Source organism: Puma concolor, chromosome C1 (assembly GCF_028749965.1).
Source record: "Puma concolor isolate L17-30 chromosome C1, mPumCon1.1.hap2, whole genome shotgun sequence".
Lineage (NCBI taxonomy): Eukaryota > Metazoa > Chordata > Mammalia > Carnivora > Felidae > Puma > Puma concolor.
This window is the reverse complement of record NC_141674.1, coordinates 27,490,015-27,502,425: the sequence shown is the minus strand read 5'-3', so window position 1 is coordinate 27,502,425 and position 12,411 is coordinate 27,490,015. Positions and strand designations below refer to the sequence as shown.

The 12,411-nt window shown below is 41.0% G+C and overlaps 1 protein-coding gene across 1 annotated transcript in view; it reads left to right on the top strand.

Annotated features, from left to right (window-relative positions):
• The window catches only part of CLSPN (claspin), a 33,992-nt gene that overhangs the window by 11,538 nt on the left and 10,043 nt on the right, over positions 1–12,411 (top strand). Inside the window, exons 9-15 of the mRNA XM_086716448.1 lie at positions 4,999–5,190; positions 8,575–8,795; positions 9,743–9,921; positions 10,019–10,083; positions 10,654–10,853; positions 11,184–11,338; positions 11,915–12,141. Coding sequence (XP_086572574.1) covers positions 4,999–5,190; positions 8,575–8,795; positions 9,743–9,921; positions 10,019–10,083; positions 10,654–10,853; positions 11,184–11,338; positions 11,915–12,141 — 1,239 coding nt within the window. The remainder of the gene's footprint in view (positions 1–4,998; positions 5,191–8,574; positions 8,796–9,742; positions 9,922–10,018; positions 10,084–10,653; positions 10,854–11,183; positions 11,339–11,914; positions 12,142–12,411) is intronic.

The window sequence follows — 12,411 nt, the reverse complement described above, 5'->3', positions numbered from 1 at the left end:
CAAGTATTACCATATTAGGTAGACTTCCTGACTAGTAGATAGAATTGGATATTCTCTTGTCTGCACTGAGGCAGTTTGGCATGATAATTAAGAGCTTAGGCTCTGTGGCAAGAGCAAGGTTTGAATCTGGGTTGTGCTATTTACTGTTTAACTTTGAATATGCTATTTGACCTCTCTGAGCCACCTTTTTAAAAATTTTTTCTTTAAAGGATATCTGGTTCATAGGGCTATAGTGAACATTTGTTGAAATCATGCATAGAAATGGATAACATAAAGAAGCATTCAAATGCTTGCTCCTACTTCTGTTATTAGTGAAATTATTTGTATTAAAACTATAAGAGCTTATGGTTGGTGGGTGCTCTGTTATCCACAGTATCTGTTGTGTAAAATATGCTCAGTGAGTCTTTGTTGATTGAATGGGTGGGCTTTGTGGAAGTGGAGAGAAGGACATTCTTGGAAGGGACAGAAAGAGTTCTGCATGGTATTATTGGAAGGATGTTATAAATCCATTTGACCAGAATAGGAGATGGGTTGGAAGGGTTGTTAACAGAACTAGCATAGATCCATTAGCAAAGAAATAGGAGATTTTTAAGTTTATTTATTTATTTATTTTGAGAGAGAAAGAGAGAAAGAGAAAGCAAACAGCGGGGGCAGAGAGAGGGGGACAGAGGATCTGAAATGGGCTGAGAGAGAGAATCCCAAGCAGGCTCCATGCTGTCAGCGCAGAGCCCAGCACAGAGCTCGATCTCATAAACCATAAAATCATGACCTGAGTTGAAATCAAGAGGCGGTCACTTAACTGACTGACCCACCCAGGTGCCCTGAGATTTTTTTTTTTTTTTAATATTTATTTTTTGGGAGACTGCAAGCAGAGGAGGAGCACAGAGAGGGGGACAGAGGATCTGAAGTGGGCTTGTGCTGACAGGCTGACAGCAGCGAGCCTGACGGCGGGGCTCAAACTCATGAACCATAAGATCATGACCTGAGCTGAAGTCAGATGCTCAACCGACTGAACCACCCAGGTGCCCCCCAAGATTTTTTTTTGTCTGAAACTCAATGTTCTTTAAATAGTCCTGAACTGAGACAGGAAAGAGAAGAAACCTTTTTTTGAGTACCTACTGTATTAGACACTGATAGATTCTTTATTATTGTTCTTAATTCTCATGGCTACAGGTATTACTTTGCAATGAAGAGATGGAGGCTTGGAGAGGCCGGGTAATTGTTCCAATATTACACTTGGCTTATATAGGGAACTAGCACAGTGCCTGGCACATAGTAGGCATTTGTTTTTTTTTTGTTTTTTTTTTTTTTTTTAACATTTATTTATTTTTGAGGCAGAGAGAGACAGAGCATGAACGGGGGAGGGGCAGAGAGAGAGGGAGACACAGAATCGGAAGCAGGCTCCAGGCTCTGAGCCATCAGACCAGAGCCTGACGCGGGGCTCGAACTCACGGACCACGAGATCGTGACCTGAGCTGAAGTCGGACACTTAACCGACTGAGCCACCCAGGCGCCCCAGTAGGCATTTGTTTTTAACTCAGAATATGTTTTCCTTCAGAAATAGTATTTGACATGAAAGTTGGGTTTCCAGACCAGTCAGTTCCATAATATGTATGAAGTTAGGATCAACTTTTATTTATTTGTGTAATAAACTTTCATTTAGCATGGTGTTAGATGCTGTGTATACAAGACATAGTCCCTGCTGTCAAGGAAATTAGAGTAATAGGAGTGAAAGATAGGCAAACAGGCCATTACACGACTGTGTATACCCTGAGCCTAGAGAAAGGGTACCTCACTTGGAGTACCTCGTGGGGAGTCAGGGAGGCTTCTGAAAGGACCTGATACCTGAGCTGACTCTTGAAAGCTGAATAGGAGATACCAAGGTAGAGAAATGAGAGAAGGCTTTCTTGGTGGAGAGAACAGACCCACAAAAGACCCAACAGAGGCAAGAGAAAACACAAGGTATCCTGATGAGGTAGGGTGAAGATTGCAAGGACTTTGGGAATGGGTAACTAGTGAGGCCAGATCATGCAAGGCTTTTAGGCCATGCTAAGAGCTTGGACTTTTGCCTTTTGTTAGTAGAGGACCACTGAAAATTTTTAGCAAAAGAAATGACCCAATCAGATATTCATTTTTGGGACAATCTAGCGGCTAGTATGGTGGACACATTGGAAGGGGTTAAGAGTAAAAGCAGTAGAAAGACCTTAATTTCCTTAATATCACATGGAGTAAGGTTTCCATGAGAAAAATGCATATAGATCCAAACTCTGGGGTACCAGAAATATATTACTTCTGTTTCCTGCAATAGTGTAGGGAAAGTCTCTGTCCTCAATTCCTCTACTTTCTGGACAAAGAACAATGGGAATGAGAACAGTTTTAGATTCAGGCTGCTGATGGACACTGAGCTGGAGCAGAGACTTTTCACTTAGAGAGGACATGAAAGGAGCTAGGCAAAGACTGTTGGACGGAGAGGAGCCTGAACAGAGATCCTAGGATGAGGAGGGAGATGGTTGAGCAATATAGTAAAAGGCAAAAGTAGGTGCTGTGGTGCATTGGGGATGAAGAGCTTTCAGGGGCCTGGCTTTCTCCATAAGAATGAAGGCAACCCCTCTGCCTCACTATCATTTTAGGTCCCAAGTAAATCTTCTTCCACATCCATTTCTTTTATTCTTTTGGTGCCAATAATGATTTGCCTATTTCTGTTCCCTTTCCACTGCCACTACCCATTGCTTCCAGCCTTACTGAACTGCTATAAAAGAGGATACAGACCTACATCTTCTCTCCTCGCACTTTTGTTTATGATATAAACATACTATCCTTTGGTGTTGGATTTTTTGCTACTAATAAAGTTAGAGAGGGGTGCCTGGGTGGCTCAGTCAGTTAAGCATCCAACTTTGGCTCAGGTCATGATCTCGTGGTTCTTGAGTTTGAGCCCCACATCTGGCTCTGGGCTGACAGCTCAGAGCCTGGAGCCTGCTTCAGATTCTGTGTCTCCCTCTCTCTCTGCCCCTCCCCTGCTCATGCTCTGTCTCTCTATCTCAAAAATAAAATACTCATTAAAAAAATTAAAAAAAAAAAAAAACGTTAGGGACTCAGAATGGAAAGGCTTCCTTCCAGTCCTATCCCCTTCTAGGGCAAGAAAAACCACAACTAGTTTTGCTAACCACAAAACTACTACAATATGATTTGAGGGCATTTTTTAAGAAAAAAGAACCAAACTTGGAGTGTCCTGGACATTTTATGGAAGAGAAGGCATCCCTCAACCCCGAAGGAATCTTTTCTCTTTATTACTGTCTCTCTCTTAAAACAGAGCTCACTGTGGTGTGATGCAAACAGAGGCATTATGGTGCCCAGTAGCAGCTAGCTGAGGGAGAAAGGAGAAAGACATTTTGAACTGTATAGCATTGGAGAAGAGGGGATAGAGCCCCTGTTGCCGTTTGACCACTGAACTTACCGCTCCTGGTATATGTATATTCCCCTTTGTATGCAAGTTGGGTGTGTGGTTCAGAGGCCACCTGTAAGTGGAATTTCCTTTCTGGTTATACTAGTATAACAGTTTCACCAACATGAGTTACATCACTGACTGGATTGATTGCCATTTTTTTTCCCCTTTTTAAATTGACCTTGCTCATATTTAGTAAGATTACTATTAAATAGTGAAATGTTCAAAATAGGAAAATTTTTAAAAAGAGGCTGAAACCTATGAAAAATTAAGCCATTGAATGATTGGTAATTATGGTGTTTGTTCCACCAGCATAATACTTTTTTTTTTTTTTTTTAAGAATTGCACACATTTAGAAACTTCAGTTGTAAATGTCTACCCTAAAATGATTTTTGAAGTATATTGAGGCAGAATAATTGCAATATTTCATTAGTTTGGGTTAAGCTACGTGAATTTGATATAGGTGTTAGTGGCAAAGGAGTTTTTGGTGTTTTGGGGCATTTTTCTTCCCCCTCCAACTTTGTTGAGCTTAAAAACTTAGCCTAAAAACTGATTCTTAACTGGAATCTTTTTTTTTTTTTTAATTTTAAATTTATTTATTTAAATTCAAGTTAGTTAACATACAGTGTAGTAGTGGTTTCAGGAGTGGAACCCAGTGATTAATCACTTACATATGACACCCAGTGCTCATCCCAATAAGTGCCCTCCTTAATGCCCATCACCTATTTAGCCCATCCCCCCCCCTTTACCTCCTCTCTAGCAACCTTCAGTTTGTTCTCTGTATTTAAGAGTCTCTTATGGTTTGCCTCCCTGTTTTTATCTTATTTTTCCTTCCCTTCCCCTATGTTCGTCTGTTGTGTTTCTTAAATTCCACATATGAGTGAAATCATGATATTTGTCTTTTTCTGCCTGACTTGTATTGCTTAGCATAATACATTCTAGTTCCATCCATGTTGTTGCAAATGGCAAGATTTCATTCTTTTTGATTGCCAAGTAATATTCCACTCTGTGTGTATATGTATGTATACATTGTGTGTGTGTGTACATTGTGTATACATGAAAATACACCCATATACACACCATATCTTTATCCATTCATCAGTCGATGGACATTGGGGCATTTTCCATAATTTGGCTATTGTTGATAACCCTGCTATGAACATTGGGGTGCGTGTGCCCCTTCGAATCAGCAGTTTTGTATCCTTTGGATAAATAACTAGTAGTGCAATTGCTGGGTCGTAGAGTAGTTCTATTCTTTTTTTTTTTTTTTTTTCAACGTTTTTATTTATTTTTGGGACAGAGAGAGACAGAGCATGAACGGGGGAGGGGCAGAGAGAGAGGGAGACACAGAATCGGAAACAGGCTCCAGGCTCCGAGCCATCAGCCCAGAGCCTGACGCGGGGCTCGAACTCATGGACTGCGAGATCGTGACCTGGCTGAAGTCGGACGCTTAACCGACTGCGCCACCCAGGCGCCCCGAGTAGTTCTATTCTTAACTGGAATCTTAAAGAGTTCAAGCATGGCACACTGACATACTGGTTGGTGTTTGGATCTAGAACTGGAAGCCTTGAAACAGCGTTTCTGGAAGCATGCTAATCCAGCAGTGAAACCCAGGGCTGGTCAGAAGATGAATGTGAACATCATAGTGAAAGGCGTGGGCACTGATGGAAAGGAAGAGCTAAAGGCAGATGTGGTACCTGTGACTTTGGCAGCTGAGAAGCTGGATGGAGCAAGCCACACAAAACCAGGTATTTGAGTTCATGTTTTCGTTTGCGTGCTTTATGCTTTGTACACTGGCAGGTCTTTATGGCTACCGAAGACCCTATAGTGAAAAGTTCTAGAATCTTTTTCCTTGGACAGTTTGAAGATTGGATAGCAGTACCTCTGGCATGATTCACATGTAGCATTGCTTAGATGTGGGAGGTGATAAGATGACTATTTCCAATAGTTTTTGTCTTACTAAAAAACAGTAAATATCTGTTGTAGAAAATATATAGAATAAAAAACGAAACTTCTATGATCCTCTATCAGAGACACCTTCTATAATTATATCGTGTATCCTTTTAATCTCTTTGCATAGGTGATATGTTTTTAAAAACAAACGGGCACCTGGGTGGCTCAGTCGGTTAAGCTTCTGACTTCGGCTCAGGTCATGATCTTGTGCTTTGTGAGTTTAAACCCCACATTGGGCTCTGTGCTAACAGCTCAGAGCCTGGAGCCCGCTTCAGATTCTGTCTCTCTCTCTCTGCCCTCCCTGACTTGTGCTCTCTCTCTCTCTCTCTCTCTCTCTCTCTGCCCTCCCTGACTTGTGCTCTGTCTCTCTCTCTCTCTCTCTCTCTCTCTCTCTCTCTCTCTCTCAAAAATAAACCTTAGGGGCGCCTGGGTGGCTCAGTCGGTTGGGCGGCCGACTTCGGCTCAGGTCATGATCTTGCGGTCCATGAGTTCTAGCCCCGCGTCGGGCTCTGTGCTGACAGCTCAGAGCCTGGAGCCTGCTTCATATTCTGTGTCTCCCTCTCTCTGACCCTCCCCTGTTCATGCTCTGTCTCTCCCTGTCTCAAAAATAAATAAACGTTAAAAAAAATTAAAAAAAAAAAAAACCTTAAAAACATTTTTTTTTAAATTTTTTTAACCTTTATTTATTTTTGAGACAGAGGGAGACAGAGCATGAATGGGGGAGGGTCAGAGAGAGGGAGACACAGAATCTGAAACAGGCTCCAGGCTCTGAGCGGTCAGCACAGAGCCCGACGCGGGGCTCGAACTCACGGACTGCGACATCACGACCTGAGCCGAAGTCGGACGCTTAACCGACTGAGCCACCCAGGCGCCCCAAAAACATTTTTTTTAAACAAACAATAATGCAATCATATTGTACATTCTGCTTTGTAATCTGCTCTTTTGTTTTAACAATGTCTGTTGTTCCCAGATATCTGTTGTACTTTGAAAGTACAAGTGACAGGGGCACCTGGGTGGCTCAGTCGGTTAAGCATCTGAATTTGACTCAGGTCATCATCTCATGGTTTTTGAGTGTGAGCCCCACATCGGGCTCTCTGCTGTCAGGGCAGAGTGCACTTCAGATCTTCTGTCTCCCTCTCTCTCTGCCCCTCTCCCCCTCATGCTGTCCCTCTCTCTCTCAAAACTAAACATTAAAAAAAACAGTATAAATAATATATCACATAGAAAATGGAGACACTGAGGAAAAAGTATGAAATGAAAAATTAGTCTTCCTAAAGGCAACTGTTAATTTCTTGTGTGTCCTTGGAAGAAAATTCATATGCGTACACCATTATGGGTGTGGGCATGAGAGAGAGAGAGACAGACAGATAGACATTGGATACTTACTTTCTGCTAGGCATTGCTCTAGGTGCTTTACCGTGAATAACATTAGTATTCTTATTTTATATAGGAGAAGACTGATATACAAAGAATTTAGACAACTTACTCAGGTTTGCACAGCTCATAAGTAATAGAACCAGTAGCCTAATCCAGACCTCCTAACTTCAGAGTTCAGATACACATTATATTGCTTTTGAGTTTTTTAACAGCTGCATAATATTCCATTGTGTGACTGTAACATGATTCGTTTAACCATACTCCTGTTAATGGACATCTTGTTTATTCCAGTTGTTGTTATTTCATACAATGTTGCACCATAGTATCAGATATATGTTGGTTTATTTGGATGCAGAATTCCTTATAGTGGAATCATTGAGTCAAATTTTGATATATATCATCCTGTTCTTCGAAATAGTTGCACCAATTTATACTCTGAATCACAATATATGAGTTCCTGTTTCTTCCTGTTAATATGTCAAAAATGTTATCTCTTACTTTGATTTATAGCTCTTTTTTTTTTTTTTTTTTTTTGATGTGTATTTATTTTTGAGACAGAGAGAGACAGAGCATGAACAGGGGAGGGTCAGAGAGAGGGAGACACAGAATCTGAAGCAGCCTCCAGGCTCCGAGCTGTCAGTAGAGCCCGACGCGGGGCTCAAACCCACAGACCGTGAGATCATAACCTGAGCTGGAGTCGAATGCTTAACCGACTGAGCCACCCAGGCGCCCCGATTTATATCTCTTTAATTAGAAATGAGACTAGGAGCATCTGGCTGGCTCAGTCAGTGGAGCACGTGACTCTTGATCTCGAGGTTGTGAGTTTAAGCTGCACGTTGGGTGTAGAGAGTACTTAAAAATAAAACCTTTAAGAAAGGAAAAAAGAAATGAGGTTAAGTGTTACTTTTAATTTGTTCACTAACCATGTATGTTCAATTTTTCTGTGAACTACCAGGTCATATTCTTTGCCCATTTTACTCTTGAGTTGTTTCTTTTTTTCTTTAAAAAAAATTTTTTTTTTTTTTAATTTTTTTTTTCAACGTTTTTATTTATTTTTGGGACAGAGAGAGACAGAGCATGAACGGGGGAGGGGCAGAGAGAGAGGGAGACACAGAATCAGAAACAGGCTCCAGGCTCTGAGCCATCAGCCCAGAGCCTGACGCGGGGCTCGAACTCACGGACCGCGAGATCATGACCTGGCTGAAGTCGGACGCTTAACCGACTGCGCCACCCAGGCGCCCCTCTTTAAAAAAAATTTTTTTTAATGTTTATTTATTTTTGAGAGAGAGAGCGTGAAAGCAGGGAGGGGCAGAGAAAGAGGGAGACAGATCAGAAGCAGGCTCTGTGCTTACAGCAGACAGCCTGATGCAGGGCTTGAACTCATGAACCGTGAGATCATGACCTGAGACAAAGTCAAAGCCAGATGCTTAACCGACTGAGCCACCCAGGTGCCCCTTCTTTTTTTCTTTAATATAGGTATATTTATCAAGGCTGTCCTTCATGGCTTCTGGGCCAGAGACTTTCAGAGTCCTACTCTTGCACCCCATTTTTGTCCTCTTTAATAACTTTTATAATCTCTGTGTAGTATATTATCTCAGAGTGTAGAACATAACTATGAAAAGTTCTCTTTAGTTCATAATAATCCTTATTTGTTAAGATAACACCCTCGAGTAATAAAGCCTCGGATTTTCCTTTTGGGATGTAACTGGAACACTCCTGGGGTTGTCTGAAGTGCACACTTCTGTTACTGCAGTAGGTAGTTGGTCGTTATGTCTAAAGCATTTTCTCCTGTTTCTGTTCAGGTGAAAAGCTTCAGGTGCTGAAAGCTAAGCTGCAGGAAGCAATGAAGCTCCGTAGGCTTGAGGAGCGCCGAAAGCGCCAAGCATTATTTAAGTTAGATAATGAAGATGGATTTGAAGAAGAGGAAGAGGAGGAAGAAATGACAGATGAGTCTGAGGAAGATGGAGAAGAGGAGGAAGAAGGAGATCTAGAGGAAGAAGAGGAAGAAGAAGGCAATCAGGAGGTTTCTGACAATTATTTCATTTTGTTATTTGTTTAGGATGGATAAGGGAAAGAGTAAGTCAGATTTGAATAAGAGTAAGGTAAAGTAAGGTAAGCACGTTCAATTGTATAAGAGATTTTAGGGGCAGAGATGATGTAAGTAGCTCACAGGTACCGAAGTCTTTGCATTCAGTTCTGTTAGCACCTCTAGATACCTGCAGTTCACAGAGGCCGAGCCTTAGCTTCTACCTGTTAGTCTACTCACTGAAATAGAAGGCTAAAATGGAAATGGCTTTGTATTAATAGATGCCTTTATCTTTGATGTTTATTTAAGTTTTCTCTATTCAGAATGAAAAGCAGTCTCAACGTTGGTCAGGTTGAGGTCTGGAATAAATTCTCAGGCAGGCTGAGACCTTCCTGAGTTAATTTCTTTCTTGGTTGAGGAGGAAATTTATAAAAGGGCCTCTTGCCGTTGTTCTATACTATTGTCTTCTGCCTAGGGTAGATGATGACGAAGTTTTTGGTAGTAGAAAAAAAGAAGACCCCCCCCCCTTGTTTGAACTCTGCAGTCATTTGAAAGACTTGGTTCATATTTACCCCTGAGTAAAGAAAAGAGGAAAGCAATGGCTGAATCAGGTAGCATGTCATAGTCTATGTTTGGTTTAAGGCCACTAGTTGTCCTGCATTCTCAGGCTAGTTATTTAACCTCTCATTGCCTCAGTAAAATCTTAATTCGGTCTTTTTTCAGTCTTGTAGCACTTTGGGGAGGGTAAAATGTAAAAAAGTACAAAAGAGCTCTAGAAGTGTCAGGGAAAGTTATGTTAATGATGATGGTCAGACCAAGTCTCCTTTGGGTTTACCTTTTCAGATTTACGATGTGACCTATAACCAAGCAGCCATGCATGATGCTAACAACATATTTGCTTTTAAATTTTTTTACTTTGGTTTTGGGTGGCATGATTGATGAAGGTTGCAGAATTCCTTCTCAGTAGTGAAGAAATAGAAACCAAAGATGAGAAAGAAATGGATAAAGAAAACAGTGATGGCAGTAGTGAAATTGGCAAGTCAGTTGGCCTTCTCTCTGTCCCCAAACCTCTGTCATCTGATTCTACCTTACTTCTATTTAAGGACAACTCTTCCAAGATGGGGTAAGTAATTCTCTTTAGGGAAAGATAAGATTCCCTTGGGTTTGCCCCTCTTGTTAGAAGCAGAAGGAGATAAACAATTTACCTTCTTATTTTGTAGTTACTTTCCTAGTGAAGAAAAATCAGAAACAGATGAAATCTCAGGCAAAAGGCCTAGCAAACTGGGTAAGTAGTGACTCTTGTGCCGAACTTGACTTTTCTTAGCTCCTCTAGCTTTGATACTTAAGGACAATTCCATAAGATTCCATTTTTTTGAGCTCTAGTGGACTTCACTCTGTCTTACTTGTGGCAATGAAAGGAACTTATGAATTAGAACATTTTTCTTGATTCTGTTTTGGAAAACTTACATTCAGTTTCTTTGTTACTGACCATGGACACATGCTAGGTCCTTAGTAGTGTGTGTTGAATGAGTGAACCATGAAACATTTCAATCATATGTAGATGAACAGAAGATGTATACGTGATTGGATAATGGAGAGAGTGATTATAGGCATTAGGCAGGGTGAGACAAAGATGGGAACTTTCAGGGGTCACTTAGCTCAGAGTGATAAATCTTGATTGTATAATGCTATCTCAGAACTATAATTTACCTTCAACTTCATGTTTTAGAACATAGAACTTGAGAGATTTGCCTATGGATGTTACCTGATAGCTTTACATTCTCAATTCTTCTTCCTAAACAAATCCACCTTATTTCTGGAATCATGTACTTAAAAATGATTTCTCTTTCTTTAGATGAAGATGATTCATGCTCATTGCTAACAAAGGAGAGCAGCCACAATAGCAGCTTTGAGCTGATTGGCTCCACAATTCCGTCCTATCAGCCTTGCAACAGACAAACAGGCCGTGGGACCAGTTTTCTCCCCACAGCAGGAGGATTCAGATCTCCTTCCCCTGGGCTATTTCGAGCCAGTTTGGTCAGCTCAGCTTCTAAGGTAAGATGGTGATGGTTTTCTAATCTCCTCCCCCTTTTGCTTCCCACACTGCTAAATAAAGTGTGTCCAAGCCAACCAACTCCCACTACATTATGTATGTTCAATTTAAAGAATCCACCCCCTTTGTGTATTAAAAACAATCCTCATCCAATGTTCTTACATTCTTGAAGGTATTTTTCTTTATGCTTCCCTTGGCTATGCATTGTCCTCCTTAACTGCAATTGCCTTAGAGTAGATGAAATACTGCAAATAGCAACTTCTGTTGTTGTCATGACAGTGAATGACAATTATAAAATGTTTTGTTTTTGTTTGGTTTTGTTTTGGTGCCAGAGTTCAGGAAAGCTGTCTGAGCCTTCACTTCCCATAGAGGATTCCCAGGATCTGTATAACGCCTCCCCAGAGCCTAAGACACTTTTCCTGGGAGCAGGAGACTTCCAGTTCTGTTTAGAAGATGACACTCAGAGCCAACTGTTGGATGCAGATGGGTAGGTAGTTTTATGTTTCTGTGGGTGGGATGGTGCTGGGTACTGCTTAATTTTGTTTAAAAATAAAGTAAGCTTCTGTCACTCCATCTGTGCTTTCTCTTCTGAGAAAGAGAAGGTGTACAGACCATTAGTATTACATTCTGCAAGTCTGAAGAAAATCTCTCCAGAAAATAAAATGTAAATAGTCCTAGCTACCATTCTGATCCTTCGATCTCTGCTTTACTTGAAATGCACAGCTCCTGTAAGGGCATCAAATCTTCCTGTATCCATTCTGCTGCGTGTAGGCTTGTTGTGTGGAATTGAGAATGGAGACACCCATGTCACGTTACATGGACATAACACCAAGTTCTATTCTGGCACCGTCTAAAGCCAAAAATTACCCTTACCTTTCGAATATCATTTATTCTTTAATTAAACTCCCTCCCATTTTAGATTATCCTAAGGCTTCAGTTTGAATCCTCTGTCTTCTGGTTTGGGATTCAGCTTCTAAGTTCAGTTTTAGAAACATCAAAATTTTTCACACACTACTTTGTTTTTTCCCTAGGGAATTTCTTATAGTCTTCATTGTGCTTGTAGGTTCTTAAATGTTAGAAACCACAGGAATCAGTACCAGTCTCTGAAGCCTCGATTGCCATTGGCCAGTATGGATGAGAATGCCATGGATGCTAACATGGACGAACTATTGGATCTGTGCACTGGAAAGTTCACATCTCAAGCTGAAAAAACTCTGTCCAGGAAGAGCGACAAGAAAGAGAACCTGGAGGAACTTCTGAATCTTTGTTCAGGAAAATTCACTTCTCAGGGTAAATATCCAACATAGAGTATCAGGCTCTCCCTAGCCAAATATCTTAAGTCAGTGTCCTTGAAAAGAAGCCTGTTACTCTTGGGTGAAAAGTTCACAGAAAACAGGGCTGTGATGGATTCTTATGTGCGGGTTGAATTCTTAGCTTCCTGATATTTAGAGCCCTTACTTTCTTAAGGTGGTAAAATGTCAACTTAAGACTGCTTTAGCTTTTGGTACACCTGGGTGGTTCATTTGGTTGAGTGTCCAACTCTTGATTTTGGCTCAAGTC